General features: G+C 37.0%; 1 protein-coding gene across 1 annotated transcript in view; it reads left to right on the top strand.

Annotated features, from left to right (window-relative positions):
- The window catches only part of REXO5 (RNA exonuclease 5), a 37,736-nt gene that overhangs the window by 4,886 nt on the left and 6,063 nt on the right, over positions 1 to 26,787 (top strand). Inside the window, exons 4-15 of the mRNA XM_047087385.1 lie at positions 76 to 202; positions 1,502 to 1,598; positions 4,796 to 4,939; positions 9,108 to 9,196; positions 10,432 to 10,547; positions 11,636 to 11,774; positions 11,925 to 12,019; positions 13,020 to 13,122; positions 14,505 to 14,608; positions 15,341 to 15,461; positions 24,026 to 24,130; positions 24,615 to 24,752. Coding sequence (XP_046943341.1) covers positions 76 to 202; positions 1,502 to 1,598; positions 4,796 to 4,939; positions 9,108 to 9,196; positions 10,432 to 10,547; positions 11,636 to 11,774; positions 11,925 to 12,019; positions 13,020 to 13,122; positions 14,505 to 14,608; positions 15,341 to 15,461; positions 24,026 to 24,130; positions 24,615 to 24,752 — 1,378 coding nt within the window. The remainder of the gene's footprint in view (positions 1 to 75; positions 203 to 1,501; positions 1,599 to 4,795; positions 4,940 to 9,107; positions 9,197 to 10,431; positions 10,548 to 11,635; positions 11,775 to 11,924; positions 12,020 to 13,019; positions 13,123 to 14,504; positions 14,609 to 15,340; positions 15,462 to 24,025; positions 24,131 to 24,614; positions 24,753 to 26,787) is intronic.

Raw genomic sequence — 26,787 nt, 5'->3', positions numbered from 1 at the left:
CCACACTTTCCTTTTGTATGTCTGAACTGACTTGATGGTATCACTTTTAGCTGTTTTGGTTTGATTTTTCAACAGTTGGTGCCAGCTTTTTCACCAAAACCAGCTGAACAACGTGGTGGTTTTTGTACTGCAGGGAATGAGCCAGCTACACTTTTATAGGTTCTATATGGAGTTTGGATTTCTCCGAAAGGCATTCACGCATGTAAGTTAAAACTTTGTATTAAGGCCTGAATTGAGTCCTCTTATCCAGAGATTAGAGCACATCTCTCAAACTATGCTCTTTGGCAACCTGATAAAAGAAACAGTAGAGGTTGTAGAAAGCAAAAAAGAGATCTCATGTTGAGATTAGGTTTGTCTCTGATTTTCTTTGATGATCTAGGCAAGACATTTATTACCAGATTACAATCTATATGTAGTCCTCAGGTTGATATTATCCTATTTTATTTGGGTTACGATATTTTCAAAAATTATACAGTTTATGTAAAGTCTTATGTTTTTTGGCCTCTTGACAATATCACAAGATTGGACATCCTTAGAATAGTATGTGCAGCTGAATAGCAGCTGTTATCTCTAGAAGAGGCATGTGCTCTCCATTTTCCCATAGCCACCTCTATTCTTTATTGAACTGTTTCATCCATTTACCCTGAGGGATTGGACTTGGTGAGTACTAATTTAAATCCTTGAGCCTCTATTTTCTTTTTTATTTTCATTTATTGAACACTACATATGTGTTAGGACCTACATCAGTCATTCTGCATGCATTATCTTTAATTCTCACAGTAGTTTTGTGAGAGGTACAGGTGTCTTCTATAAATAAGGACACTGTGAGTGACTTGCTCAGCTTATAACTAGTAAGTGACAGAGCTGGAATTTCAGCCCAAGTGAGCCTAAGGTTGGAGCCCTCAAACTCTAAGCCTGGCTGTGTCATCTTTCCTACCTGGCAAGCTGTCCATTAACATAATAGATAGAAGTGCTTTGAAAAATATAGGGGACTTTCCTCTGTAATCAGAGAAGCAAAGAAAATTTGTGGAATGGGATGAATGTGGTCTTACTTCCTTTGTCACTTTTTTTTTTTAATTACCTAGTCACTTTTACACATTAAGGAAACTTCTCATTTTGCAATACAAACAGTTAAGGTCTAGACCTTTCATAGTACTGAGTGGGGGCGCCTGGGTGGTTCAGTTGTTTGAGTGTCCCGACTCTTGATTTCAGCTCAGGTCATGATCTCACCATCTGTGGGATGGAGCCCTGCTTCGGGCTCTGTGCTGACAGCGTGGAACCTGCTTGGGATCCTCTCTCTCCCTCTGTCTCTGCCCCTTCCCCTTCTCTGCTTGTGCAAGTGCACACTGTCTTGAAATAAACATTAAAAAAATTTTTTAAAAAGTGCATGCCTAAATAAATAAATACATTGCTAGACATAGAATTAAGTAAAGTGCAAGTCTTTGACATTATCTTAACTGTTTCAAGCATTTTTATAAAAAACTTGTTAATGTATTTTCAGAAATTCCGCTTGCCTCCTCCATCATCTAATTTTCTAGCTGATATCATTGGACTGCAAAAGAAACAAACAACTGGGGATCTATCCAAGATGGTGGAAGGTATGGCTGTGACTCTGGTTTGATGATTTGCTCATTCTAAAAGATATTATGGAGGGGCACCTTGGTGGCTAAGTTGGTTAAGCATCTGACTGTTGTTTTTGGCTCAGTGACCTGATATTATGGTTTGCCAGTTTGAGCCCCCTGTTTGGCTCTGCGGTGGTGGTGCGGAGTCTGTTTGGGAGTCTCTCTCTCTCCTCCTTTCTTTTCCCCTCCCCAGCTCATACTGTCTCTCTCTCTCTCTCTCTCTCTCTCTCAAACTGTAAAAAAATTTAAATGTATTAAAAAAAAATAAAAGATATTACGGCTATACTTATAAGTAGGTTTGTCAATCAAGTTTATTCTTGCAAACAACAAAGATCAATTCTAACTAAACAGAAAAACAATTTTTTTAAGGAGAACATGGATCAGTACTTAGATTAGACAGCAGGAACCATAGGTAGCATTCATGCCTCAGAAACCATTTGGTTAGGTGAGATAAGTGAAAGCTGTCCCTGGATATCAATAACATTTGACTCTTACAGATTACTGTGAATAATTTTTAAACTGTCAGTGGGTCTTTGTAGCCATGAGTATACAAATGGGAATGAAGATCTTGCCTTTGACTAATGTAAGGAACACCCATTAATACTATTCAGAGTGGGGGGCGCCTGGGTGGCTCAGTGGGTTAAGCGTCTGACTTCGGCTCAGGTCATGATCTCGCGGTTTGTGAGTTCGAGCCCCACAACGGGCTCTGTGCTGACAGCTCGGAGCCTGGAGCCTCCTTCGGATTCTGTGTCTCCTTCTCTCTCTGCCCCTCCCCCACTTGTGCTCTGTCTCTCTCTATCAAAAATAAATAGATGTAAAAAAAAAAAATTAAAAAAAAAACTACTCAGAGTAGGGAATAGGCAGGAGGTTTAGATGCTAGCCAATTGAAAGAGAAATATCCATGATGGCAGTAGTTTTCAAACATATGGGTTGTGTCCATGAGTAAGTTGTAGTTAACCTTCTGTTTTTGTGAGGGGAAGGAGGTAGATGATGGAATAGAACAGAACTTGCTAGAATTCATTGGACCTAGGTAAGTATTAATCAGTGATACTTTTTTGTGTGTTCAGCAATAATATAATTGAATAGTTATACTGAGCTGACATGAAAAGGTGGTGAGGAGTTGCCAGTGGCTCCTTCCTATCTCCTCTAGGACTGTGTTTCCTATTATCCTCTGTCTCAAAGACCTCTGCTTCCTTCCTTTCCATTGTTCCCCTCTCCTTCCAACAGATGCCTGTATCTGACCTGCAGCTGTGTTTGATTTGATCTCCACTGTATTTTAAACCTCTTTGAGTGGGGCTTCTGGGTGGCTCATTGAGTTAAGCATCCAACTTTTGGTTTCGGCTCAGGTCATGATTTCATAGTTTTGTGAGATTGAGCCCCTTCTTGGGCTCTGTGCCAATAGTATGGAGCCTGTTTGGGATTCTCTCCCTTGCTCTTTGCCCCTCCCCTGCTCATGCTCGCACTTTCTCTCAGAGCGCGTGCTCTCTCTCTCTCTCTTTCTCTCTTTCTCTCTTTCTCTCCCTCTCTCCCTCCCTCTCCCCCCCTCAAAATAGATAAATTTTTTTAAAATATGAGAAATCTTAAAAAAATTTTTTAAGTAATCATGGAGTAGTCATTATTAGATTCAAAGGTCATGTAAAGACTTAGTATTGCAAAAGAAATAATCAGGCAAAAGAGATTTGATGTGGCTGAAGAATATAATTGTTGGGGATAACTGGAGGATGATGAGTTGGAATAAGAGGAAGTAGTGGTGAGAGACAAGACAGAGAGGTAGGTTAAAGCTTTGTCCTGCAGGTTGTAAGTGTTATGCTAAGGACTTTGGATTTTATTCTGTAGGCTGTAAGAAGTTAGAGAGTTATGGTTAGTTCTTTGTTCTTTAAAGGATTTCATTTGCTTCCCATCCTAAATATCAAAGTCCCAAAGCATAGCCTATAGCACTGTGATCGTCCTTCAATTCAGTCTTTCCTTCAAAATATTTATCTTCCCAATTGACCTATTACTCTTCTTTTGATAACTCCTGTATCTTTATCTCTGGGTCTGATGTCCGAGATTCTAGGCTTGCATTTTCAACCACCTGCTGGATGTTGCTACTTGGATATTTCCCAGTTCCCTCCATCATGAAATAGCTAAAAGCATTTTTCTCATCCTTAAATTACAGGCTCCCATCTTCAAATGGCCTTTTCTGTTGGTACCATTTTTCTCTAAGGTAACAGCCCTGAATTTTAGAATTACTTTTCTTTTGGCTCCTTATACTCAGTCTGCGTGACTCATTTCTCATTTCTCTCTCTTCTCCATTTTCCCCATATCTTTGAGGTTGATCTTTCTTAAAGTTATGGTTGTGCCATTTCCCATCTTAGGAACTTGCTGTTACTCTCCATTATGTACTGAATTATGGACTAAAGCCCAATCTCTTGTGCCAGGCATTTGCACTGCATTACAATTCATTTTTATATTCCTCTCAACTGTTTCCTACACTACTGTCCTATTTAAAGGATGCATTTAAACTAGAAAGCCACCAGGAAACCAGGTGCCCTTTCAAGGCATCTATCTTCTCTGCTTTCTGTTTTCTCATAACTGGTCAGTTCTCTGTATTTCCTGGTTTGATTCTGGAAGCAAGCAATCTGATCAGCTTAGCTAATTACCATTATCCCTTTTGAACATGTCTTGACAAGGAATATCAAGTTACTGGTCTGCTTGTAGATGTGTCACTCTAAAGCCAGGTTCCCACTCTCAGTCCAGTGACTACTCTTGCTTAAAGAACAGGCTGATGCTTGAGTAGGTGGCTAGGAGTGGAGTAGATTTAGGTAGAATGCGCTGTTAGGAGTGGCAAGCACTGTGATGGACAGGTGTAATACACTAACTATCTGAATTCTGCCTTTTCTTCAAGACTCAGCTAATCTTTTCCTCTGTTGAACCATCTCTGACCACCCCAACCAGTGTATTCTTCCTTTCATTTTTATAGCTTTTATTATTATAATTCATTTCAGACTTACATTCTCTTTGTTTTCCTATAACTATATCAGTACAAGCTCCTTTGAGTTGAAGCTGGGTCTTAATACATCTTTTGATCTTCACTATGCTTACCCTACACAAGGTTAAGAAATATGTCCTCTGAGGTCTCTTAAACACATATTCTGACAATGTATATTTGTCCTTTTATTTTTTTTTTTCAGGGTCTTTACCTTCTACCAGTTCAAAAGTCAGCATCAGCCTGCAGAATGACCCTATTATTCAAAAATATGGCTCTAAGAAAGTGGGCTTAACCAGATGCCTTCTCACAAAGGAGGAAATGAAAACATTTCATTTTCCATTACAAGGTTGGTTTAGACTTAATCTAATGTTGGTAACAATGTAAAAATATTTAGTAGTTTATTTAAAAATACTACTGTAGGGGCGCCTGGGTGGCGCAGTCGGTTAAGCGTCCGACTTCAACCAGGTCACGATCTCGCGGTCCGTGAGTTCGAGCCCCGCATCAGGCTCTGGGCTGATGGCTCGGAGCCTGGAGCCTGTTTCCGGTTCTGTGTCTCCCTCTCTCTCTGCCCCTCCCCCGTTCATGCTCCGTCTCTCTCTGTCCCAAAAATAAATAAACGTTGAAAAAAAAAAAAAAATTTAAAAATACTACTGTTGAGGGGCGCCTGGGTGGCTTAGTCGGTTAAGCGGCCGACTTCGGCTCAGGTCATGATCTCACGGTCAGTGAGTTCAAGCCCCGCGTCGGGCTCTGTGCTGACAGCTCAGAGCCTGGAGCCTGTTTCAGATTCTATGTCTCCCTCTCTCTGACCCTCCCCCGTTCATGCTCTGTCTCTCTCTGTCTCAAAAATAAATAAACATTAAAAAAAAAAATTTTTTTTTAAATACTACTGTTGAAAGTTCCGGTTTTTTGGCTGCTTTCCAAATGACTTAGTCCATCTTCTATTAATAAGGAAACACTTTAAGTACAGGGTTTCCTAGAGTATAGGATGTGCGGCACATAAACATGACCTTAAATATCATTGAAATATTCTGTGAGAAAGTTACTTTCATTCCTTCTTAGTATATTAAAAATAAGTCAATATGTTTTTAACACTTCTTTGATACTTCTAATTCTCCTCCCACTCCACCATACCCCATTTTCATTTTCGTCAGTGAAGGTCTGGGCTCAGAGCCTTGGTCAGTTATGTAACAGGAGTTTATGAAAAATGCCTTAATTTTATTTTGTTACCTCTTAATCATAGCAGTGATGTTAAGTTTCCTTTAAAAACAAAAACAGCTTGGAGCGTCTGTGTGGCTCAGTCAGTTAAGTGTCCAGCTTCGGCTCAGGTCATGATCTCACGGTTCGTGAGTTCCAGCCCCGTGTCAGGCTCTGTGCTGATAGCTCGGAGCCTGGAGCCAGCTTCTGTTTCTGTGTCTCCCTCTCTCTCTGCCCCTCCCCCATTCGTGCTCTGTCTCTCTCTGCCTTTCAAAAATGAATAAATGTTAAAAAAAAAAAATTAAAAAAAAAACAAAAACAGCTCTATTTAGATATAGAGTTAAACTACCATACAGTTCATCCATGTAACATACCATTCAATAGTTTAGTATATTTGCAGAGTTTTACAACCATCACCACAATCAATTTTAGGATACTTTCATCACCCCAAAAGAAACCCTGCACTATTATTTTTCACACAACACTACCTTAGCTCCTAGGCCTTCACTACTTTCTGTCTATACATTTACTGATTGTGGATATCTCCTATAAATGAAATTGAACAATATGTGGTCTTTTGTAACTGGCTTCTTTCACTTAGTTTTCAGGTTCACCCACGTTGTAGCTTGTATCAGTACTTCCATTTCCTCTTCTTTTTTTTAATTTCTTTTTATTTTTAAATTTAATTTTAGTAAGATTAAATATAATTTAGTTTTGGGGGGTGCCTGGCTGGCTCAGGTGGAAGAGCATGTGACTCTTTTTTTCTTTTTTTTTTTTAACATATATTTATTTATATTGAGATAGAGCAGGTGCATGCATGTGCAAGCAGGGAAGGGGCAGAGAGGGAGGGAGGAAGAGAGAGACTCCCAAGCAGGCTCCACACTGTCAGCATAGAGCCTGATGCAGGGCTCAATCCCATGAACTGTGAGATCATGACCTGAGCCGAAATCAAGAGTTGAACACTTAACTGACTGAGCTACCCAGGTGCCCTGAGCACGAGACTCTTGATCACAAGGTTGTGATTTCAACCCATTGAGTGTAGAGATTACATAAATATTAAAATTGTATATGTATATATGTGTATGTGTACCTATATGTGTATGTATATTTGTACACATGTGTATATATATATGTAAAATATGTACACATACACACACATGTATGTTCATATATATTATTTAGTTTTCAAATAATATGCATGGTACCATCCATATCTTGTAGTTTATCCTACTTATTATAACACTTATACTTTCATTTTTTTAAGATTTAAGAAGCAAGGGTGCTTGGGTCGCTCAGTCGGTTAAGCATCTGACTCTTGATTTTGGCTCAGGTCAGAATCTCACAGTCATGAAATCAAGCCCTGAGTCGGGCTCTGTGCTGGGTGTGGAGCCTGCTTGAGATTCTCTTTCTCTCCCTCTGCTGCTACCCACTTGTGTGCATGTGCACATGCTCTCTCTCTGTCTCTCAAAACAAAAAATTAAAAGATTTAACCAGCAATAATTTTATTTTTTTTGTTGAAGTATAGTTGACACACAATGTTACATTAGTTTGAGGTGTAGAACATAGTGATTAGGCAGCTCTGTAATTATGCTGTTCTCATTAAGTGTAGCTGCCATCTGCCACCTTCATTTATTTTCATTCAAATGATATTCTATATATGGATATACAGCATGTTATCCATTCATTAGTTGATGGACATTTGGGTTCTTTCCACTTTTTGGCTCTCAGGAATAATGCTGCTATGAACATTCAGTACAAGTTTTTGTGTGGACATATGTTTTCATTTTAGGAGAGTATATACCTAGGAGTAGAATTTCTGGGTCATATGGTAACTCTGTTTAACCTTTTGAAGAACTCTGAGGTTGTTTTCCAAAGCAGCTGCACTATTTTACATTCCTTTCAGCAATGTATAAAGGTTCCAGTTTCAGGGTGCCTGGATGGCTCAGTAAATTAAGCGTCCAACTACGGCTTAAGTCACGATCTTGCGGCCCTGGAGTTTGAGCCCCATGTTGAGCTCTGTGCTAACAGCTCAGAGCTTGGAGCCAGCTTCAGATTCTGTGTCTTCCTCTCTCTGTGCCCCTCCCCCAGTTGCACTCTGTCTCTCTCTGAAAAATAAATAAACATTAAAAAACATTTAATAAAAAATAAAGGTTTTAGTTCCTGCACATCCATACCAACAGTTGTTATTCTGTCTTTTTGATTATATCCATTATAGTGGTGTAAAGCAGTATCTCGTGATTTTGATTTATATTTCTCTGATGGTTGATGATATTGAACATCTTTTCATATGCTATCTATAAAATGGAGTTAATAGTTCACGTATCATGGATTGCCATGGGGATTAAATGAGTTAATGTACAGAAAAGTGCTTAGCATGGTGCCTGGCACATGATGCTTTTAAGAAGTTATTTTTTGTTATTATTGCTACTAATAAAATAGATAATATCTGGGCAGCAAGTATAAAGTCTCCCAAATTTGGGGATGCTTCTCTTTTCTGGTCTAGATCATATTTAATTATTTTAATTGTAACTAGTTGGAAATTTTAAGGTACCATGATACAGAAACTAGTCAGTCTCTCAGACTCCTCTGTTTCTTGTCATACAAGATCTAGGTATTTTAATTTTTTTAGCCTCTGTCTGAAGGTAGGAATCTTTGTTGGTTCAAACACTTTGGGGCCTCTTAGCTGAACATGCCTGGTTATTGACACCTGGTTAGGGTACACGATGGAGTGGGTGCCTTAAGCCTATAGCTCTGGGCCTCTGTAGAGAATTTTCACTCTTTGATTCCAGAAAAATGCAGGCATCTCAGAGAAGTCTCAAGGGTAGAGTTCGGTGCATGGGTGCACATGATGAATGTCACTCTGCCTACAGTAAAATCCTTTTAGATCTCTAGTATGGTGGAATCTTATTGTTACTTTTTCTTTATTTAGGAAAGAAAGATGCCACATGCAATTATTGCATACTTTGTTTATCCTTCCTCAATGCCTAACATGAAAATGTCCATTGACTTTGGATTTAGCCAAATTTTAGTTAAAATCTCTGTTCTCATAAGAAGGAAAAATTGTTATTTGATAATTGCCAAGAAGTCCAGGCCCTAGTATCCCCTATAACAGCAGCCTGTATTTCCCCAGAATATAAAAAAAAATGAGTGGATGGAGAAAGACTAGAGGACAGACGTTGTCTCTTTTTATGTTTCGAGTGTCTAACATAGAGAAGGTGCCCAGCAATTACAGTATTTCAGTTTTCCCTGGGTGAGTGAATCTGAGTGATGTTTACCATCTCTAGTTTTAAAGGCAAATATTTTATTTCTTTTCCTTCTAGGTTTTCCAGACTGTGAAAATTTTGTACCTACCAAATGTCATGGTTCTGTAACAGACAACAGTCCTCTCTTTGGACTTGACTGTGAAATGGTAAGTACTACTTTTGATGTTTCAACTGGAGTGTTACAAACTAGAGTAGAAGATGATTTCTTGAGTCTAATGTACCAGTGAATCAGTCCATTTCATTCCAGTATTCAGTTTAAATAACTGAAAGTAGGCACTTTTACTCACATTTTAGAAAACTTAGATATATGCTCCAGGATGAAGAATAAATATCACTTAAGTTTTCTAACTAGTTGTTATGTTTAACCAGATGTCTATACATTACCAGAAGTTTACTCCTTCTGTCTTTTGAACAAGTATTTTGTTCCCCTAAGGACTGCCTCAGCTACCACTGGTTTGGCTTGGTGTTACACATTTAAGATCAGAAGTAGGATTTGTCTCAAGCTCCCTTTGTGTTTCACTTTGTCTAATTAGTAAGTCTCCTTTCAAAGACAGGGCATCCTCTCTCACTTAGTACTCAGGTAACAGTCTTTCATTTCTGAACAAAGTGGCAAAGAGCTAAAATTTTAGAGTCTCATATCAGGGTGTGTATATGCTGGCCTTGCCTGTTAATGGCTTTGTCACCTTGGACAAATCCCTAACCTCTCTCAGTCTCAGCTTCTCTTTGAAGTGGGGATAATAACAGAGGTACCTCATTGGGTTATTATGAGGTGGTATGTATAGAATGCTTAGTATTGCATGAGATGATAATAGAGCATGCTAATTAAATTACTAGTGCTATCCAGGGGCCCCTGGGTGGCTCAGTCAGTTGAGCGTCTGACTTCAGCTCAGTCATGATCTCGTGGTTTGTAGGTTCGAGCCCCACATCAGGCTTTGTGCTGACAGCTCAAAGCCTGGAGCCTGCTTCGGATTCTATGTCTCCCTCTCTGTCTGCCCCTCCCCCGGTTGCGCTCTGTGTCTCTCTCAAAAATACATAAACGTTAAGAAATTTTTTTTTAAATTACTAGTGGTACTCAGCTAATACTGGAATGTAAAACACTCAATAAATGGTAAAATGATGGCTGATGTATTATTTCCATCCATCTTCCTTGAGCACATCCTTTTCAGAGCAATTAAACTGAATCGGTTACCTTAGATGAAAGGTTCAGCAGTCTGCCCAGCTTTAATTTCATTCATTCTGGATTCTCTAGTTAGCAAAAGGTTGTGCCATTGTCAGTGGGTCCCCAGTAGGTTATAGTCGACAGCAGTTGATGTAGTCTGAATAATGAGAGGAAGCAAGAGCTTCCACCGTTCAGCAGTCTGACTCTGGCCTGGTTTTTCAGTGCCTCACATCCAAGGGGAGGGAGCTAACACGCATCTCACTGGTTGCTGAAGGAGGCTGCTGTGTTATGGATGAACTTGTTAAACCTGACAACAAGGTTCTGGACTACCTTACCAGGTATTTTTCACCTTGCCTTCTGCTCTCCCTTGAACTGGCAGACTAGAGTGGAATGTGAAAACACAAATAGTTTGTAGTTTCTGTTTAGTTAGGTATTATCTACATCTATATTATGAAAGACAAAGCTGGGGTACCACAGGTGTAAATTTTAATACTGAAATTGCACAATGTCTGTATATAGCTCTTAACCCTTCTTGCTCTCTAATCTTCCTGTGACCTTAAGGAAGCACAATATTTTCCTTGTCTAGAGGCTCTGGTTGTAATCATGATCTAGCAACTGCCAAATAGCTGGAACTTTGCTGTCTAATAAGACCTCATGTGAAAAACCTGCAAATCATTATTTATCAGTCAAAGGATTTTAGAGCTTAAGCTGCCTTGACCTTGAAAACCAATACAAAACTAAGAAATTTGAAGCTCAAAAATTTTTGTCTGCCTTTTTAAGGATTATCATGCAATTTTAGAATACACATTTTATCATGATTAGGCAAAAAAAGCTAGTAAAACATTACTCTTTTTTGCCCATTGAAGTTGCATCTATAAATTGATGCTTGCTTAGGCACAGAGAGGCCATGATAGTGATAAAGATTGTCCATTAGGAGGCATGATAATTAGTATCATCAGTCATTTGTGGCAAAGATGTATGTATAAGTTTGTTTGTCACAGTATTTCAAATATATGGGAACATATGAAAGTAGAGGATTGATTAAAATATGTGAAATCCATATAATGGAATACTCTGTGACCATTTAAAAGGATGTGTTAAAATAGGTTAATTGATGTGAAAACTTGTTAATGATATATAGCAAATGATAAAATCATGTTATAAAGTAATATGCATTATGATTGAATTTTTATAAATGAAATATATACATGAATATATGTATCAAAAGTATGAAAGGATATTTACTAAAATGTAAAAAGTGATCTCTGGGTGGTAGGATTATTGGTCATTTTAAATTTCCTCTTTGTTTATTTGTATTTTCAGCCTTTTTACAGTTAGCACATATTAATTTTTAAAAATACTCTTTTTGAAATGACTTTTCAAGGAGGAAACCTTGACCTGTCCATTTCTCTTTTTTCATTGAAAGCTTTTCAGGAATTACAAAGAAGATTCTTAACCCAGTGACAACCAAACTCAAAGATGTACAGAGACAGTTAAAAGCACTGCTTCCTCCTGATGCTGTGTTAGTGGGCCATTCATTAGGCTTGGATCTCAGAGCGCTAAAAGTGAGTATCTGATTTAGAACTTAGTTTTTCCAGTTTATATGCCTGTTCCACTCATCTCAAATCTAAAGTCTTGGGTTCTTCTGTCCCCCAGCCCAGTTGTTTTTTACTTTAGCATAGGATGCTACTCATTCTATTCTCTTTCCTCCTCAGATGATACATCCATATGTTATTGATACATCATTGCTTTATGTCAGAGAGCAGGGCAGAAGATTTAAGCTAAAGTTCTTAGCCAAAGCTATTTTGGGGTAGGTTGTTTGCATCTTATAATACTGTCCTGATAAGTCACATATAAGTTAGCATATAATATCTTATTTAATGCAAATAGCAAAATTGAGGATCTCTGCTCTTCTTCTTAGTCTGTAGACATTATTCCTTTCATTTCTTACGAATCCTGGGATGCTAATTCCAGAGAAGTATGACTAACAAATGGAAAAATCGTGGGAATACAAAAAGGGGTTTACATTCACAGCTGAGGTTTAATGGATAGATCGGGACAGGGAGGGGCAGAAAAGTTAATCAGAATTTGAAAACATAATGTTCCTATATTAAATGTACAAGCACATGTGTATAAAGATGTTCATTATAGTATGGTTTAAAATAGCCAAAAACCCTGCAAATATTCTGTAGTACTGGTTAAATAAATTACATTTATCTGTATTATTGAATACTTCATTATTGTTAAGAGAACATGATGAATCTATATATGTGCTAGTAAGAAAAACTCTTAAGATATTACTGAGGATAAAATGGAGATGCAGAACAAGATCTGCATATCCCCAGATATCAATATGATATAGATTAGATTTAGATGTATCTATAGACACAAATATATATACTTTTTAAAGGTTTTTAAAAATGAATCAGAAAAGATGTATGGACCTATAAATACATATAGACACTTGCATGCAAATAAAAAATTTCTGGAAGTTAACTTTAAAAAATGGTTACATCTAAAAAATGAGACAAGGGGTTGGCTGGGGCATGGTCAGAGACTTTATTGGGTAGCCTAATGTCCAGATAATATGCTTGCTGTAAACAAAGCCATTTCTGATTGTTGTATATCGTCAGTCCTCTCACTCCTGGTACTCTCATGGCACTTAGGAATAAAGGAATCTTGATTGTTATGATGAAATCTGATTATCAGATTGCTGAAATTTTACATATAACCAGAATATTTGAGGTAGCTGAAAGAACCTGTCGTTAAAAAATGGTCCCAGGTATGTCAATTTTATCTTGACTTTCCAGGAAGGATATACAGTGTCCAGATAGGCTTGGTCATGATGCCACAGAAGATGCTAGAACAACCCTTGAATTGGCTCGGTATTTCCTTAAGTATGGCCCAAGGAAGGTTAGTATCTTTGACCTGTGTGTTTACTTTTCTTAAAATTATGGGACTAGAACAGATAGTCACAGACTGCCATCCCCTGTTGTTACCTTTCTTTACAAAGATAGGAGTGTAATTCAAGCTGAGCGTTCAGAATTAAGGCCTATATTACTAGCATAATGTAGTAGATAAGTATGTGGTCTCTGAAGTTGGACTTAATCTGTTTTTAAATATAGGATAGAGGCCCCTGGCTGGCTCATTCAGTAGAGCACATGACTCTTGATCTCAGGGTTGTGAGTTTGAGCCCCATGTTGAGTGTAGATATTACATAAAAATAAAATCTTAACAGGCACCTCAGTGACTCAGTCTGTTAAGTGTCCGACTCTTCATGTCAGCTCAGGTTTTGATCTCAGGGTTGTAAGTTCAAGCCCTGCATTGGGTCAGTTTCTTTGAACAACTTTAGTTTCTACACCTGTAAAATGGGAACACATTTCTCTAGTTTGTTGGTGGTGGTAAATGAAATATCTTCTATAAAGCTGTTAATATAGTGTCTTGAATATATTAAGCACCATAATGTGGTGGTGATCATTGTATGTTGATAATTGTAATAATTAAAAAATCGACATAGGCTTTTGTTCCTTTGGGGTGGGAGGAGCTTACCATTTTTTCAGTAGCAATTCAGTGGGTGCTAAGTTAGAATAGCACATAAGGGAGACATTGAAGAAGACACAGTTTCTGACAGGCCTTATTACCATACATTCTAACCTATTAGATTGTCCCATTGCATATGTTCTATCATGACTGCACTATGAAATAAATTGTAGTCCATTTAGAGCCATGAACATCCAGAATAGTATTTTGTGTCACGGTGGTAGAAAGACATTCTAAAATATCTTATTGGACATATAAATAATAGTTTGTATCTCACTCTCTACATCACAACTCCCAAGTGGTCTCCCCTCTTTATGGAAGAATAATAAACTGATTTTGTATTAAACCAATAAAAGGTCTTTTTTGATGTTGCTGTAAAAGCCATTCTTTTATCATTTACAAAAGTTGCATGTTCATAAAGAAGTAAATTTTAAATGACTGACTCCATGGGGTCAGTGATGAGTCAAAATTGCCATCCCTTTTTACTTAGCCCTACTTGGCCCTTTTCTGTATTCATATAACAACACCAACAGCTGGTAACAGATTGCCATTCTTGGCTAAGCAGCCAGAAACAATCTGGTAACTATTGAAGCCAGCCTGGGTCTGTGGCAGTGACAAAGCCACTGTCTGCAGAAGCAAAGAACACCACTTGAATGGGTTTTTCTTGGATTTTTTTTTTTTTTCTGTTTTGTTTTTTTAAACCTCAAATGCTTTGCAGGAAATTAGATGGTTTTTACTACTTTATTTTCTTCAAGATTGCAGAACTAAATCTGGAGGCACTAGCTAGTCACCAAGAATTGCTAGCAGCAGGCCAAGGGCCAAGAAATACAGCAGAAGTAGTTCAGCAGTCAAACACAAGGTAATATTTTTCAGATCTAAACAAGAACAAAGAGTATATGGTTTCTGACATACAAAACTTGGAGTTTTTTGTTTGTTTGTTAAGTCTATTGAAAAATGTTTACCAATAGTATGAGTAACATTCTTCCATCACAAAAACCATGGAGGGAAAAATACCACCTTCTACCCTAAATAGCATCTATTATTATTATTTTCTAAATCTCGTGACTGCTATTAAAATAACTGTCTCACCAAACAAACAAAAAAAAAAGATATTGAAATGAACTAAGTAGCATTAGGGGAGATGATAGACTTGTGGGTATTTTGATTTCAACAATCACCTATAGCCTTGAGGTATTGCCCAGGTTAGAGGAAAACAAAAAACAGGTTCAGAAGGAGTTTGTCACCACACCATAATAAATGTATCAGATCCTTAAAGTATAACCTAAACATTGAGAATTTTTCTTGTTTATCCTTCCTTCCCTTAAATATAGAGCACTACTGTCCAATATGATTTCTACAGTGATGGAATTGTTTTATATCTCTGCTGTCCAGTAAGGTCCACACAGTACAGTACATGTGATTAATGCAATTGAGGAACTGAATTGTAAATTTATTTAATACTAATTAATTTTAAGTAAAATAGCCACATGTTGCTAGTGGCTCCCTTATTTGACAGTACAAGTATAGAGAAATAACTCTGAGGTTAGGGAAAATGGTGGTTCTTAATCTGATATCTTCAACTTCTTTACAGTGTTTTAGAATGCTTGGACTTAATGGGTCAGAAACTCCTTTTCTTGACCCGGGAAGCAGAAACTAGTGAACTTTCTTCTTCCAGAAACTGTCAAACTATTAAGTGCCTTACAAATAAAGAGGTGAGTGACCTACTTTCTCTTTGAAGGTTGTGTTCCGGTTGCCCCACAGGAGCAGGACTGTCAGCTGACAGTGTCTGCTTGCCGAGCCCACCTTCGGCATCGTCCACCACTTTGTATTTCTGGTCTTTTTCTGGTTTATAGAGATGTTTATCTTAGTTTTTAACCTGACTGTATTTTTTTGGTTGTCTCTTATATTTTTTTCTATTATTGCTGTATGTGTAAAGTAGAAGGGATAGATCACAACATGAATTTAAGTCATCTTGTTCAGAAGACCTATATATATATATTTTTTTTCAATTTTATTTGGAAAGAGTTTTGTAAACTTAGAGAAAATTTACGTGAATGTTCGTCTATACCTTCTAACTGGATTCATCTTCTGTTAGCACTTTGTCCCATTTGCTCTATGTGTGTATATGCTGGCATGCTTATCCTCTCTTGCTATTTCTTTCTACCTCTTTCTATATGACATTTTAATTTTGAAACTATTTGAGTGTAAGTTGCGTATATCATGGCCCTTCCCCCCTCTATACTTCAATGTATATTTCCTGAAAACAGAAATATTCTCTTATATAACCATAATAAACTTCAGTAAATTTAATATTAACACAGTACCTTTCTCTAATTTCATCTGTATTTCAGTGTTTTTAGTTGACCCAATAATGCCTTTTAGCATTTCTTTTCCCTTCCAGGGCCACATACTGCATTTAGTTGTCCTATCTTTTTAGTTTCCCTTAATCTGAATACATCCCTCAACCTTTCTTTTTCCATGACAGTGGTGGTTTTTAAGTAATACATGTTGCATATCACCTCACCCAGAATGTTCCTCAATTATGAGTTTGTGTGGTGTTTCCCTATGATTAGACACAGGTTATGCATTCTTTGCCAGACTACTTATAAGTCATGTTTACTTTCCAGGGTATCATATCAGAGGCACGTGTTGCCCATCTGTCCTTTCTTTTGTGCTATTTATTTTGATGACCTTAGCAAGATGTTGTCTGCTATCTCCACTGTAGATTTACTACTTTTGTCCCTTACTTCTAATAAGTAATATGAGGAGATACTTTTTTGAAAAACTGATGATTCTTAACCTGTTGTAAAGTGGTTTCCAACTCTAGCATTTCCTTCATACTTACTAGTTGTTACTCAGCATTCCATAAACAAGAATCCTCCCTTTACCTTATTTATTTATTTATTCATTCAGTGTGGACTCACAGATTCCAGTTTAGTTCAGGACTCATAGATTCTTGTTTAATTATAAATTATAATTTATGATTTTACTACATTGTTTTGGTTTTCAGACTTCCCAGATTTAGCTAATGGTAGCCCCTTCAAGGTGGCTTCTTTGTCCTTGTGACATGCACCCATAATTTTTTTTTTTTTTTAGCACTTTTTGTTACAAGATAATTAGTTTTATCATGATATTAGAAACCAAGATCTGGGCATTGGGTATGCATATTGCTACTGGGGTGTCTTTGTTTCTAGACCCTTAAAGCAGACAACAGGAAATAAATGCATATAGATATACATACATGTGCGTGCACACACACACACACACACATATAAATATAAATGTGTATATATATATATATGTATATACATATACACACACGTATATATGTATACACATATTTTAGAAATCATATGTCTATATGAATACCTTTAATTTCAGCCTTTTCATATAGGGGTGTTCCTTGATTTTCCTCATTCTATATTTGAATCTCCCTTTATCCAGTGTGGGAACATTGGCTCCCAACAACATCAACATTTACTCATTGCTCAAACCTAAACTATATCCAAAATAGTTGTAGAATTGTTGCACGCAAATCACTGTAGAATTAGTTAAGAATTTGAAGTTCAGTCTCTTCCTTATCCTTCACCCCATTTACAACTGAATATTGGGTATTCAGTTGGAATATTTTTCATTTATAAGTTACTTGGTTTTTCTCACCTACAGGTTAGCTGTATTTAAAATATAGTTCAGTTCCATTGTTTCATTTTGCTTTCAGTTTTAGGCTTTTTTCCCTCTTGAATCTTTATTGATTTATTTTTGGGATCTGTAGAACATTAATGTGCCTCCCAAGGCAAAACTACCAAAAAGTATATACTCAGAGAAGTAGAATTCCCTTACATATCTCTGTTACCTAATCCTTCCCACTACCTCATGTAAGTAAATAACTTTGTTATTTTCTCATTTATACTTCACTCCCCCCCCTTTTTTTTGTAAAGAAAAGCAGATATTTCTCTTTATTACACAGAAGTTAATATACTATATAAGCTCTTTTGCAGTTGGCTCTTCTTAACAATATATCCTAGAAATCATATCAATTTGTTGAGGATCTTCTTTATTCTTTATTATAGCTACATCATACTCCAGTGTGTTTATGTACCATAGTTTTATTTCTCCTTTTCCAATTCTCATGTCCCTAATTTTTTTTTTCTAAATGCTTTGGCTAATGCAGCCAGAACAGTGTTAGGTGAGGTCATTGATTTGCAACTGTTCTTTTTAACTACAGGTATTTTAGAGCTATAAATTTCCCTCCAAGTTCTATATTTAGCTGCATCTTAGATATCTTGATAAGTTTTGTTTTCATTTTCATTCAGTTCAGAATTCTTTTTAATTTTGCTTTTGATTATTTCTTTGGCCCATGGCATTTTAGAAGTGTGTTATTTAGTTTCCATTTAATAATTAGGTATCTTCCTGAGATCTCTATTACTGACTTCTTAAATTATCTGTCATCCGAGAATGTACTTTCAATTACTTGAATCCTTTTAAATTTATTGAGAGGTGGAATCTCCAACTATAACTGTGGATTTGTATGTATACTCTTGGAGTCTCATTAATTTTTGCTTTGTGTATAATGAAGCTTTGCTATTAGACCCATAAACATTATGCATTATGGCTTCCTGATGAATTGGCCCCTTTATCATTACAAATAGGCCTTTATCCCCAGAAGCATTTTCTATTCTGACTTATACTTTGTCTAATATTAATATAGCCCCTCCTGCTTCCTTTTGATTACTGTTGTCATGGTACATATTTTTTATTTTGCATTAGTCTATTTGTATCTTTTTATTTAAAGTGGGTTTTTTTTGGGGTCCCTGGGTGGCTGGCTCAGTATCTGACTCTAGATTTTGGCTCAGATCATGATCCCACGGTCATGGGATCGAGCCCTGCATCAATCCCATGCAGCTGAGCATGGAGCCAGCTTAAGAACCTCTCTCTCTAAAAAATAAGTAAATAAGTAAATAAATAAGTTAAGAAATCTATGTTTAAAAAAATAAAACAATAAAGTGGGTTTCTTGTAATAATCAATTAGGCTTTGCTTTTTTGTTCAATCCAGTAATTGTTGCTGTTTAAATGGTGTAGTAGGGTTATTTGCATTTAATATGACTATTGATACTGTTAGGTTTAAATCTCTTATCTTGCTGTGTTTTCTGTTTGTCCCATCTCTTTTTTTTTCCTATTTCTTCTTTTTCCTTTGAGTTAATGTGGTATTTTTTATGATCATTTTATCTCTTTTGGCAGTGTATTAACTATGACTCTCTGTTGTGTTATTTTAGTGGTTGCTTTAAGATTTATAGTATATCTTTAACTTGTCCCAGTTTACCTTAAGTGATCTTCTACTACTCAACATACAAGAACCTTACAATTGTATATTTGCATTTTCCCCTCCTGGCATGATGCTGTTGTTGTCATCATTCATTTTACTTCTACATGTTATTATTTTACTTTAAATAGTTATTTTTATTTATGTTTAATGTTTGTTTATTTTTGAGAGAGAGTACAAGCAAGGGGCAGAGAGAGAGGGAGACACAGAATCTGAAGCAAGCTCTAGGCGCTGACCTGTCAGCACAGAGCCCGATGCAGGGCTCAAACTCAACAAGCCATGAGATCGTGACCTGAGCTGAAGTTGAACACTTAACCGACTAAGCCACCCAGGTGCCCCTAAATAGTTATTTTTTAAAGGGATTTTAATTTTTTGAGAAACTCCTATAGTGTTCACTCACCATAGTGGTTGCAGCATTTTACACTCCTACCAGCAGAGTTCATAAGAGTTCCAACTTTTCCACAGCTCTGCCAACACTTTTACTTTTTTTATTAGTAGCCATCCTAATGGGTATGAGGTGATAGCTCATTGTATCTTATAATTAGTGATGTTGAACATTTTTTCTTTTGTCACTTGTATATAATCTTCTAAGAAATGTCTATTGAAGTCCCATTTAAAAAAAAATTTTTTTTAACATTTATTTATTTTTGGGAGATGGAGAAAGATAGAGCATGAGTGGGGGAGTAGCAGAGAGAGAAGGAGACACAGAATCTGAAGCAGGCTCCATGCTCCAAGCTGTCCGCACAGGGCCTGATGGCGGGGCTCAACCTCACAGACTGCGAGATCATGACCTGAGCTGAAGTAGGACACCTAACCGACTGAGCCATCCAGGTGCCCCTGAAGTCCCAGTTTTTAGTTGTTTTTTTTTTGTTGTTGTTAATATTTTAGGATTTTTTTTTAATGTTTATTTATATTTGAGAGAGACAGAGCATGGAGCGGTAGAGGGGCAGAGAGAGAGAGACAATCTGAAGCAGGCTCCAGGCTGTGAGTTGTCAGCACAGAGCCTGATGTGGGGCTCGAACTCACAAGCCGTAAGATCATGACCTGAGCTGAAGTCGGACACTCAACCAACTGAACCACCCAGGTGCCCCTACGTGTGCGTGCACATGTGTGTATGTATATATATGCATATATATATACATATACATATATACATATGTATATATACATATATACATATATATGTGTGTGTGTATATATATATATATCCAATATGTTTACCTCCCCATCAGATACATGATTCGCAAACATTTTCTCATTCCATAGGTTGCCTTTTCACTCTGCTGATTGTGTGTTTTAAGGAACTAAGTAGTCCCATTTGTCTATTTTTGCTTTTGTGGCCTGTGCTTTTGATGTTATACCCAGGAAATCATTGACAAATCCATTATTATGAAACTTTCCTCTATGTTTTCTTCTAGGGGTTTTATAGTTCTGGACCTTACCTTTGGGTGTTCAATCCATTTTAAGTTAATTTTTATAGATGGTGTAAGGCAAGGTTCCAACTTCCCTCCTTAGCATGTGGATATCCAGTTTTCCCAGTACCATTTTGTTAGACTATATACTTTTGTCAAAGATCATTTGACCATATACTCAAGGTTTTACTTCTGAATTCTGTTCTGTTCCATTGTTCTAGATGTCTGTCTTTATGCCAGTGCCATGTCCCTCTTTTCCTCTCTACTGTCTTCCTTTGTTTGCTTTGTGATTTTTTTTTGTAGTGACATATTTTGATATCTTTATCATTTCCTTTTGTGTATATTCTATAAATATTTTGTTTATAGTTATTACAACTACCTAAAACATCTTAAAGCTTAATTTCAGTTGCATACAAAAACTCTACTTTTATAAGCTCCACTCTCCCCATTTTATGTTATTGATGTTATAAATTGCACCTTTATGTAAAAGATGTAGCATAGGGAATATAGCCAATGATATTGTATTAGCATTGTACAGTGATAAATGTAGTGAGTGTAGCATAATGTATAGAGATGTTGAATCACTTATGTTGTACACCTGAAATTAATGTAACATTGTATGTCAGCTATATTCAAATTAAAAAATTAAAATAAAAAAACAGGAAAAGTTACCAATAAATTAGAGTTTGAAAGTGATTAAGCGAATGCATTTAATAATTAGTCAATCACATCTATATAGATTATATATTCATTAACATAGGAATAGTTATTTTTTCATGTTTTTGTCACTTAAATTTTGAATAAGAATTAAAAGTGAATTGATACACCAAGATTACCATAATAGAGGTTACTGTATTTGACCACGTGTTTGCCTTTACTCGAAACTTTGTTTTCATGTGGCGTCTTGTTGCTGTCTAATGTTCTTCCATCATGAAGGACTCCCTTTAGCCTTTCCTGCAGATCAGGGCTAGTTGTAATGAATTCTGTCAGCTTTTTCTTTTTTTTTTTTTTCCCTCCATTTTTGAAGCAGAGTCCTGCTGGCTGCAGTATTCTTGATTTTTTTTTTTTTCTTTAGCACTTTGAATATATCACACCACTCTGCTGGCCTGCAAGATTTCTGCTGAAAAATCCACTGATAATCTTAAGGAAGTTCCCTCCTATGCAAGGAGTTGCTTTTCTCTTGATGTTCTCAAGATTCTGTCTTTGATTTTTACTTTTGACAGTTTGATTGTAATATGTCTTTGTGTGGGTTTCTTTAGGTTTATTAGATTTATCCTGGTTGGAGTTCTTTGAGCTTCTTGAATTTCAAGGTCCATTTCTTTTTTTCAGATTTGGGAAGTTTTCAGCCATTGTTACTTCAAATAAGCTCTCTGTCCCTTTCTCTCTTCTTCCAGGACTCCATTGTATGTACATTGGTCTTCTGGATATTGTCCCATCTTAGGATCTGTTTGTTTCTTTTTTTTTTACTCTGACTTGATGATTTCAAATGATCTGTCTTTACATTTGTTAATTCATTCTTCTGCCTAATCAAGACTGATGTTGTACTCCTTTAGTGAATTTTTCAATTCACTTACTGTGTTTCCAGCTCCAGGATTTCATTCATTTTTTATGGCTGCTCTTTGTTGATATTCTCATACTGTTCATGCATCATTTTGCTGATTTCCATTAGTTGTCTGTGTTGTTCTCTTTTAGTTCATTCTGTGTTTCTTAGGTTTAGTTTCTAGAATTTTATTTTGTTCATTTGGGCCATTTCCCCCTATTTTTTGTATGCCTTGTGATCTTCTTTGTTGAGATCTAACCATTTGGAAAAGAACCAACTATCTCTGCCATCATATGGCTTGGCATCATGGAGCAGAAGACTTTCGGTAAATAGCCTAGCTAGAGGTTCCAGGACCTCTCAAACCAATTTGAGGATGTGTCTTCTCGGAGCTTACGTGAGTACTTTTAGTTATCTCAGATTCCCTAAGGAGCTTGTCTGTTTCTTCTCAATGCTCATAATCTCTTACCCCCTTTGGCATCTGCCTATGAAACTGTGGCTCTAATGTGCTGTGGTGATTGCATTTGCTTTCACTGGCTTCCAAACAAGGCTGCCAGTCCTAGTCCTGTTAGTTCTCTATGTCAGGTGAGACAGAAACTAGTCCCTCAGCAACCCTAGACTAGCCATAAAATTGGATGCAGAGTCCACTCTTATTTCCATCCAGTGGGAGGATCTCCAGTGGATCCTTCCTGGGATGGGGAGGAACACAGGTAGGCACATAAAACTGCATATTTTCCTTTCCCTTTTGCTGAAACCCCTGGGTTTTTTTGTTGGTCTTGGTGCTGTTGCTTCTCAACTGGTTTCTAGAGTTCTTGCAAAGGTATTCTGGTCTCTTTGTTATTGTTAACTTGGTGTCTTGGTGGAAGAATGAGGGCCTGAAGCTTCCTACTTTATGACCTTACTGACATCACTCCTTTTCAGGAATTTCTAGACAATGCTGCCAGTACCATCAGTGCTTTGAGTCAAGTGAGACAGAAACTAGTCCCTGAGGCAGCCTCAAGACAAGCCAAAATGTTGAATCTCCCAGTGTGGGGAGGTTTCCTCTGAGTTGCACTGTGCTAGGTTGGATGGGGGGAGGGGTATGAATGAGCATGCAAAACACCACAAACTTTCTTACTCCTTTCCATAGAATCCTTTCTTGATTTTATGTTGGTCTAAATGCTGTGGCTTCTCAACTGGTTTCTCACAGAATACACAAAAGTATTCTGGCCTATATTGCTAACTTGGTGTTTGTGGGAGAGTAAGGGCCTGAAGCTTCCTTGTATTGCACTTTGCTGATGCCACTCTCTCTCTCTCTCTTTTTTTTTTAAGTGATTATTTTGAGGATGATACTGTGCTGGAAAGAATAAGAAGTTTATAATACTCTTGGGAGAGGGTGGCATTAGTCTTACTATCTTTCTGCCAGGATCCTTAATTTCCTCCCTTATTTCCTTCTTTCCCTTCACTGCAGTGTCTCTAAGGAGGTATTACCTCTTCTCTATAGATCTTATCTTCCCCAAAAGCATTTCTCTGAGGCTGCCAAGCTTCTTCCCTTTAGTCAAGTGTTGTGAAATATCAAATTCGTGACATGTGTTCATTATTTTGGCTTTCAGTTGTGCTTTTTCTTTTTGGGGGTGATTTTGTTTGTACTTCACCTAAGACTTCCATGCCTCTTGATTTCTTTCCAGTCTTTTAAGCCTCCTCTCCTTGCTGTCTTTACTCACAGGCTTTAACAGTATGAAATGGTGGGAGCTCTGTTGGGATTTAACTTATTTCTTAGAGATAATTTGGTTATAGTAGTCTCTTTTTCTTAGTAATCCTAAAGGCATGAATCCTGTGTGATGTTAATCATTCTCTTTACTGTTTTCTAGAAAGTTGTATGGGGTCACCATTTTCTTCTAGACCTTAAAGTCAGCCCCATATTGCTTTTTAATATGGGTAAAAAAGGCAACCTTGTTCATATTATTGTGGCTCACTTCTAGGAGCCACTAGGTTCCTGCCTCATCCAGGCTTTGCTGTTCTCTGCAGGTTCTTGAGCAGGCCAGAGTGGAAATCCCTCTGTTTCCCTTCAGCATCGTCCAGTTCTCTTTTGAACCTTTTTCATACAAGCTCACTGAGGAGATGAACAAGAGGGTAAGTAAATGAGTTGTGCTAGATGATTTACTTAATGAGTTATAATCTCTCTGCATAAAGGAAAGTAATGCATACTTTATTATGTTTGCTCTATATTTCTCCATTTTCTTTGTATTAATATTTTGGAAAACACATTTTTATAAAAATGGGAATCAGACTATGTATACTATCATGCAGCTTTACTTTTTCATTTAAGTGTATCATGTACATCTTTTCATGTCAGTACATGATCTTTGTTTTTAACGGCTGTATAGTATTCCATTTGTATACCTGTTATTTTCATCATTTGTGCTTTATAAATTTTTGCTATTCCAAATAGTGTGGTCATGAAATCCTTGTATACAAATCTTTGTGCATTTGGCAAGTGTTTGTGTTGAGAAATTTCTTGAATCAGAGTTATCCCATGTTTTGACTCATGATTTTTTTAGATTTGATTTAATTCTCTTACCACATTCACCTCCTTGCTGTATTGTTTTTCTTATAGATGAGGAGCAAGTGGACAGAGATGTCAACTGTTTATGCTGGGCCATTTAGCAAAAATTGCAACCTCAGGGCTGTGAAGAGGCTTTTTAAGAGCTTTGGCCCAGTCCGGTCAATGTCTCTTGTTCTTGAAACCCATCAGGTAATGAAACAGGAAAACTTAGATTTTCACCTTTGGATTAGTGTTGGAAATTCAGATGTCTATTGGGGCCATTCAGGTAACAAATATTACTGATGTGAGCTTGATTGTCACCAACTGGAGTATGAGTCATGCTCTGTTTGATGAAGCAGTTCTTGACCCACAAGGATGTGTACCTAGTATTGCCAACCCTCTGATTTTTTTGTTTTGTTTTGAGAATCAAGAAATCTACCATCTTCCATGGGGCACCTGGGTGGCTCAGTAGGTTAAGCATGACTTCAGCGCAGGTCACGATCTTGTGGTCCGTGAGTTCAAGCCCCACATCGGGGTCTGTGCTGACAGCTCAGAGCCTGGAGCCTGCTTCAGATTCTGTGTCTCCCTCTGTCTCTGCCCCTCTCCCACTCACATTCTGTGTCTCTCAAAAATAAAACATTAAAAAAAATTTTTTTAATAAAAAAAATCTATCTTACAAAGTGATCTAAGTACAGAATCCTAGATATTTAGAATGTGCTTTTTCCTAATCTTTTATTAATGTCTTTCCTATACCTAAAAATATAAATAGAAATATCCCCCGGAAAGATGAACCTAAGGGATAAAAAGGATATGTGAAGGGACTGTAATTTCTTGCTAGAAGTCTTGATTTTTGTTTCTTTTTGGTAAAATCTACATAAAATTTGCCTTTTTAGCTGTTTTGAAATGTACAGTTCTGTTATTAAGTACAGTAGTACCTCCTTATCCACAGTCCAGAAGCACTTGATCTTCTTCCTAACATATGTATCGTCAGAATATCAGTAGTAACCTAACACTACCTCACAATGCCTGTGGAAGTCATTCACCTCACTTCATCTTAACCAGTAGGCATTTTATTGTCTCACATCATAAGAAGGATAAATACAGTAGAGTATTTTGAGACAGAGACCACATTCACATAACATTATTACAGTATATTGTTATATTTTATTATTATTGTTTTAATGATTTACTGTGCTTTTGTAAGTTAAACTTTATCACAGATATTTATGTGTAGAAAAAGACATAGTATATACAGGGGTTCAGTACTATCTCTGGTTTCAGGCATCTACTGGGGGTTTTGGAATGTATCTAGAACTTTTTCATCACTGAACTGAAACTCTGTGCCCATTAAATAAGAATTCCAGTCCTTCTCCCCCAGACATGGTAACCACTATTGTGCTGTTTTTATGAATTTGACTAGTCTGTTATACATCACATAAGTGTACTCATACAGTACTTGTCCTTTTGTTTCTGGCTTATTTCACTTAGCATGATGTCTTCAAGGTTCATCCATGTAGCATGTTTCAGAATCTCATTCCTTCCAAAGCTAAATAATATTCCATTGTATGGATGTACTACATTTTGTTAATCCATTCATCTGTTGATGGACATCTGGATGGTTTCCTTTTTTTGGCTACTCTGAATAATGTTTCTGTGAACATGGATGTACAAATATCTATTTAAGTCTCTGTTTTTAATTCTTGTGGGTATATACCCAAAATTGACAATTCTATGTATAATTTTTTGAGGAACTGCCATACTGGTTTCCCCGGTGGCTCCACCATTTTACATTCCCTGAGTGCCAAGGGTTCCAGTTTCTCCATATTCCAGCTGACACTTATTTTTTCTGTCTCCCTTTTGCATTTCTATCTCTCTTTTATATGTCTTCTTTGGAGAAATACCTATTATCTATTCAAGTCCTTTTGCCCATTTTTAATTGGGTTGATGTTTTATTATTGAGTTTTATCAGTTTATGTATTTTAGATATGCTTTTTTTTTGAGAGAGAGAACAATTGCAAGCAGGGTGAGGGGCAGAGGGACAGAGAGAATCTTAAGCAAGCTCCATGCTCAGTACAGAGGACGCAGGGATCGATCCCATGACCCTGGAATCATGATCTGAGCCCAAATCAAGAGTTGGATGCCAAACTGAGGGAGCTACCCAGGCGCCCCTCGATATGAAGTCTACACTAGATACGTGATTTGCAAATATTTTCTCCCATTCTTAGGGTTGCTTTCTGACATTGTT

Source organism: Lynx rufus, unplaced genomic scaffold (assembly GCF_022079265.1).
Source record: "Lynx rufus isolate CCGP_SWC_20201006 ecotype Redwood Valley unplaced genomic scaffold, mLynRuf1.p SCAF_23, whole genome shotgun sequence".
NCBI classification, from domain to species: Eukaryota; Metazoa; Chordata; class Mammalia; order Carnivora; family Felidae; genus Lynx; species Lynx rufus.
Note: the sequence above shows the minus strand (reverse complement) of the source record. Positions and strands in the feature narration are given on the sequence as shown.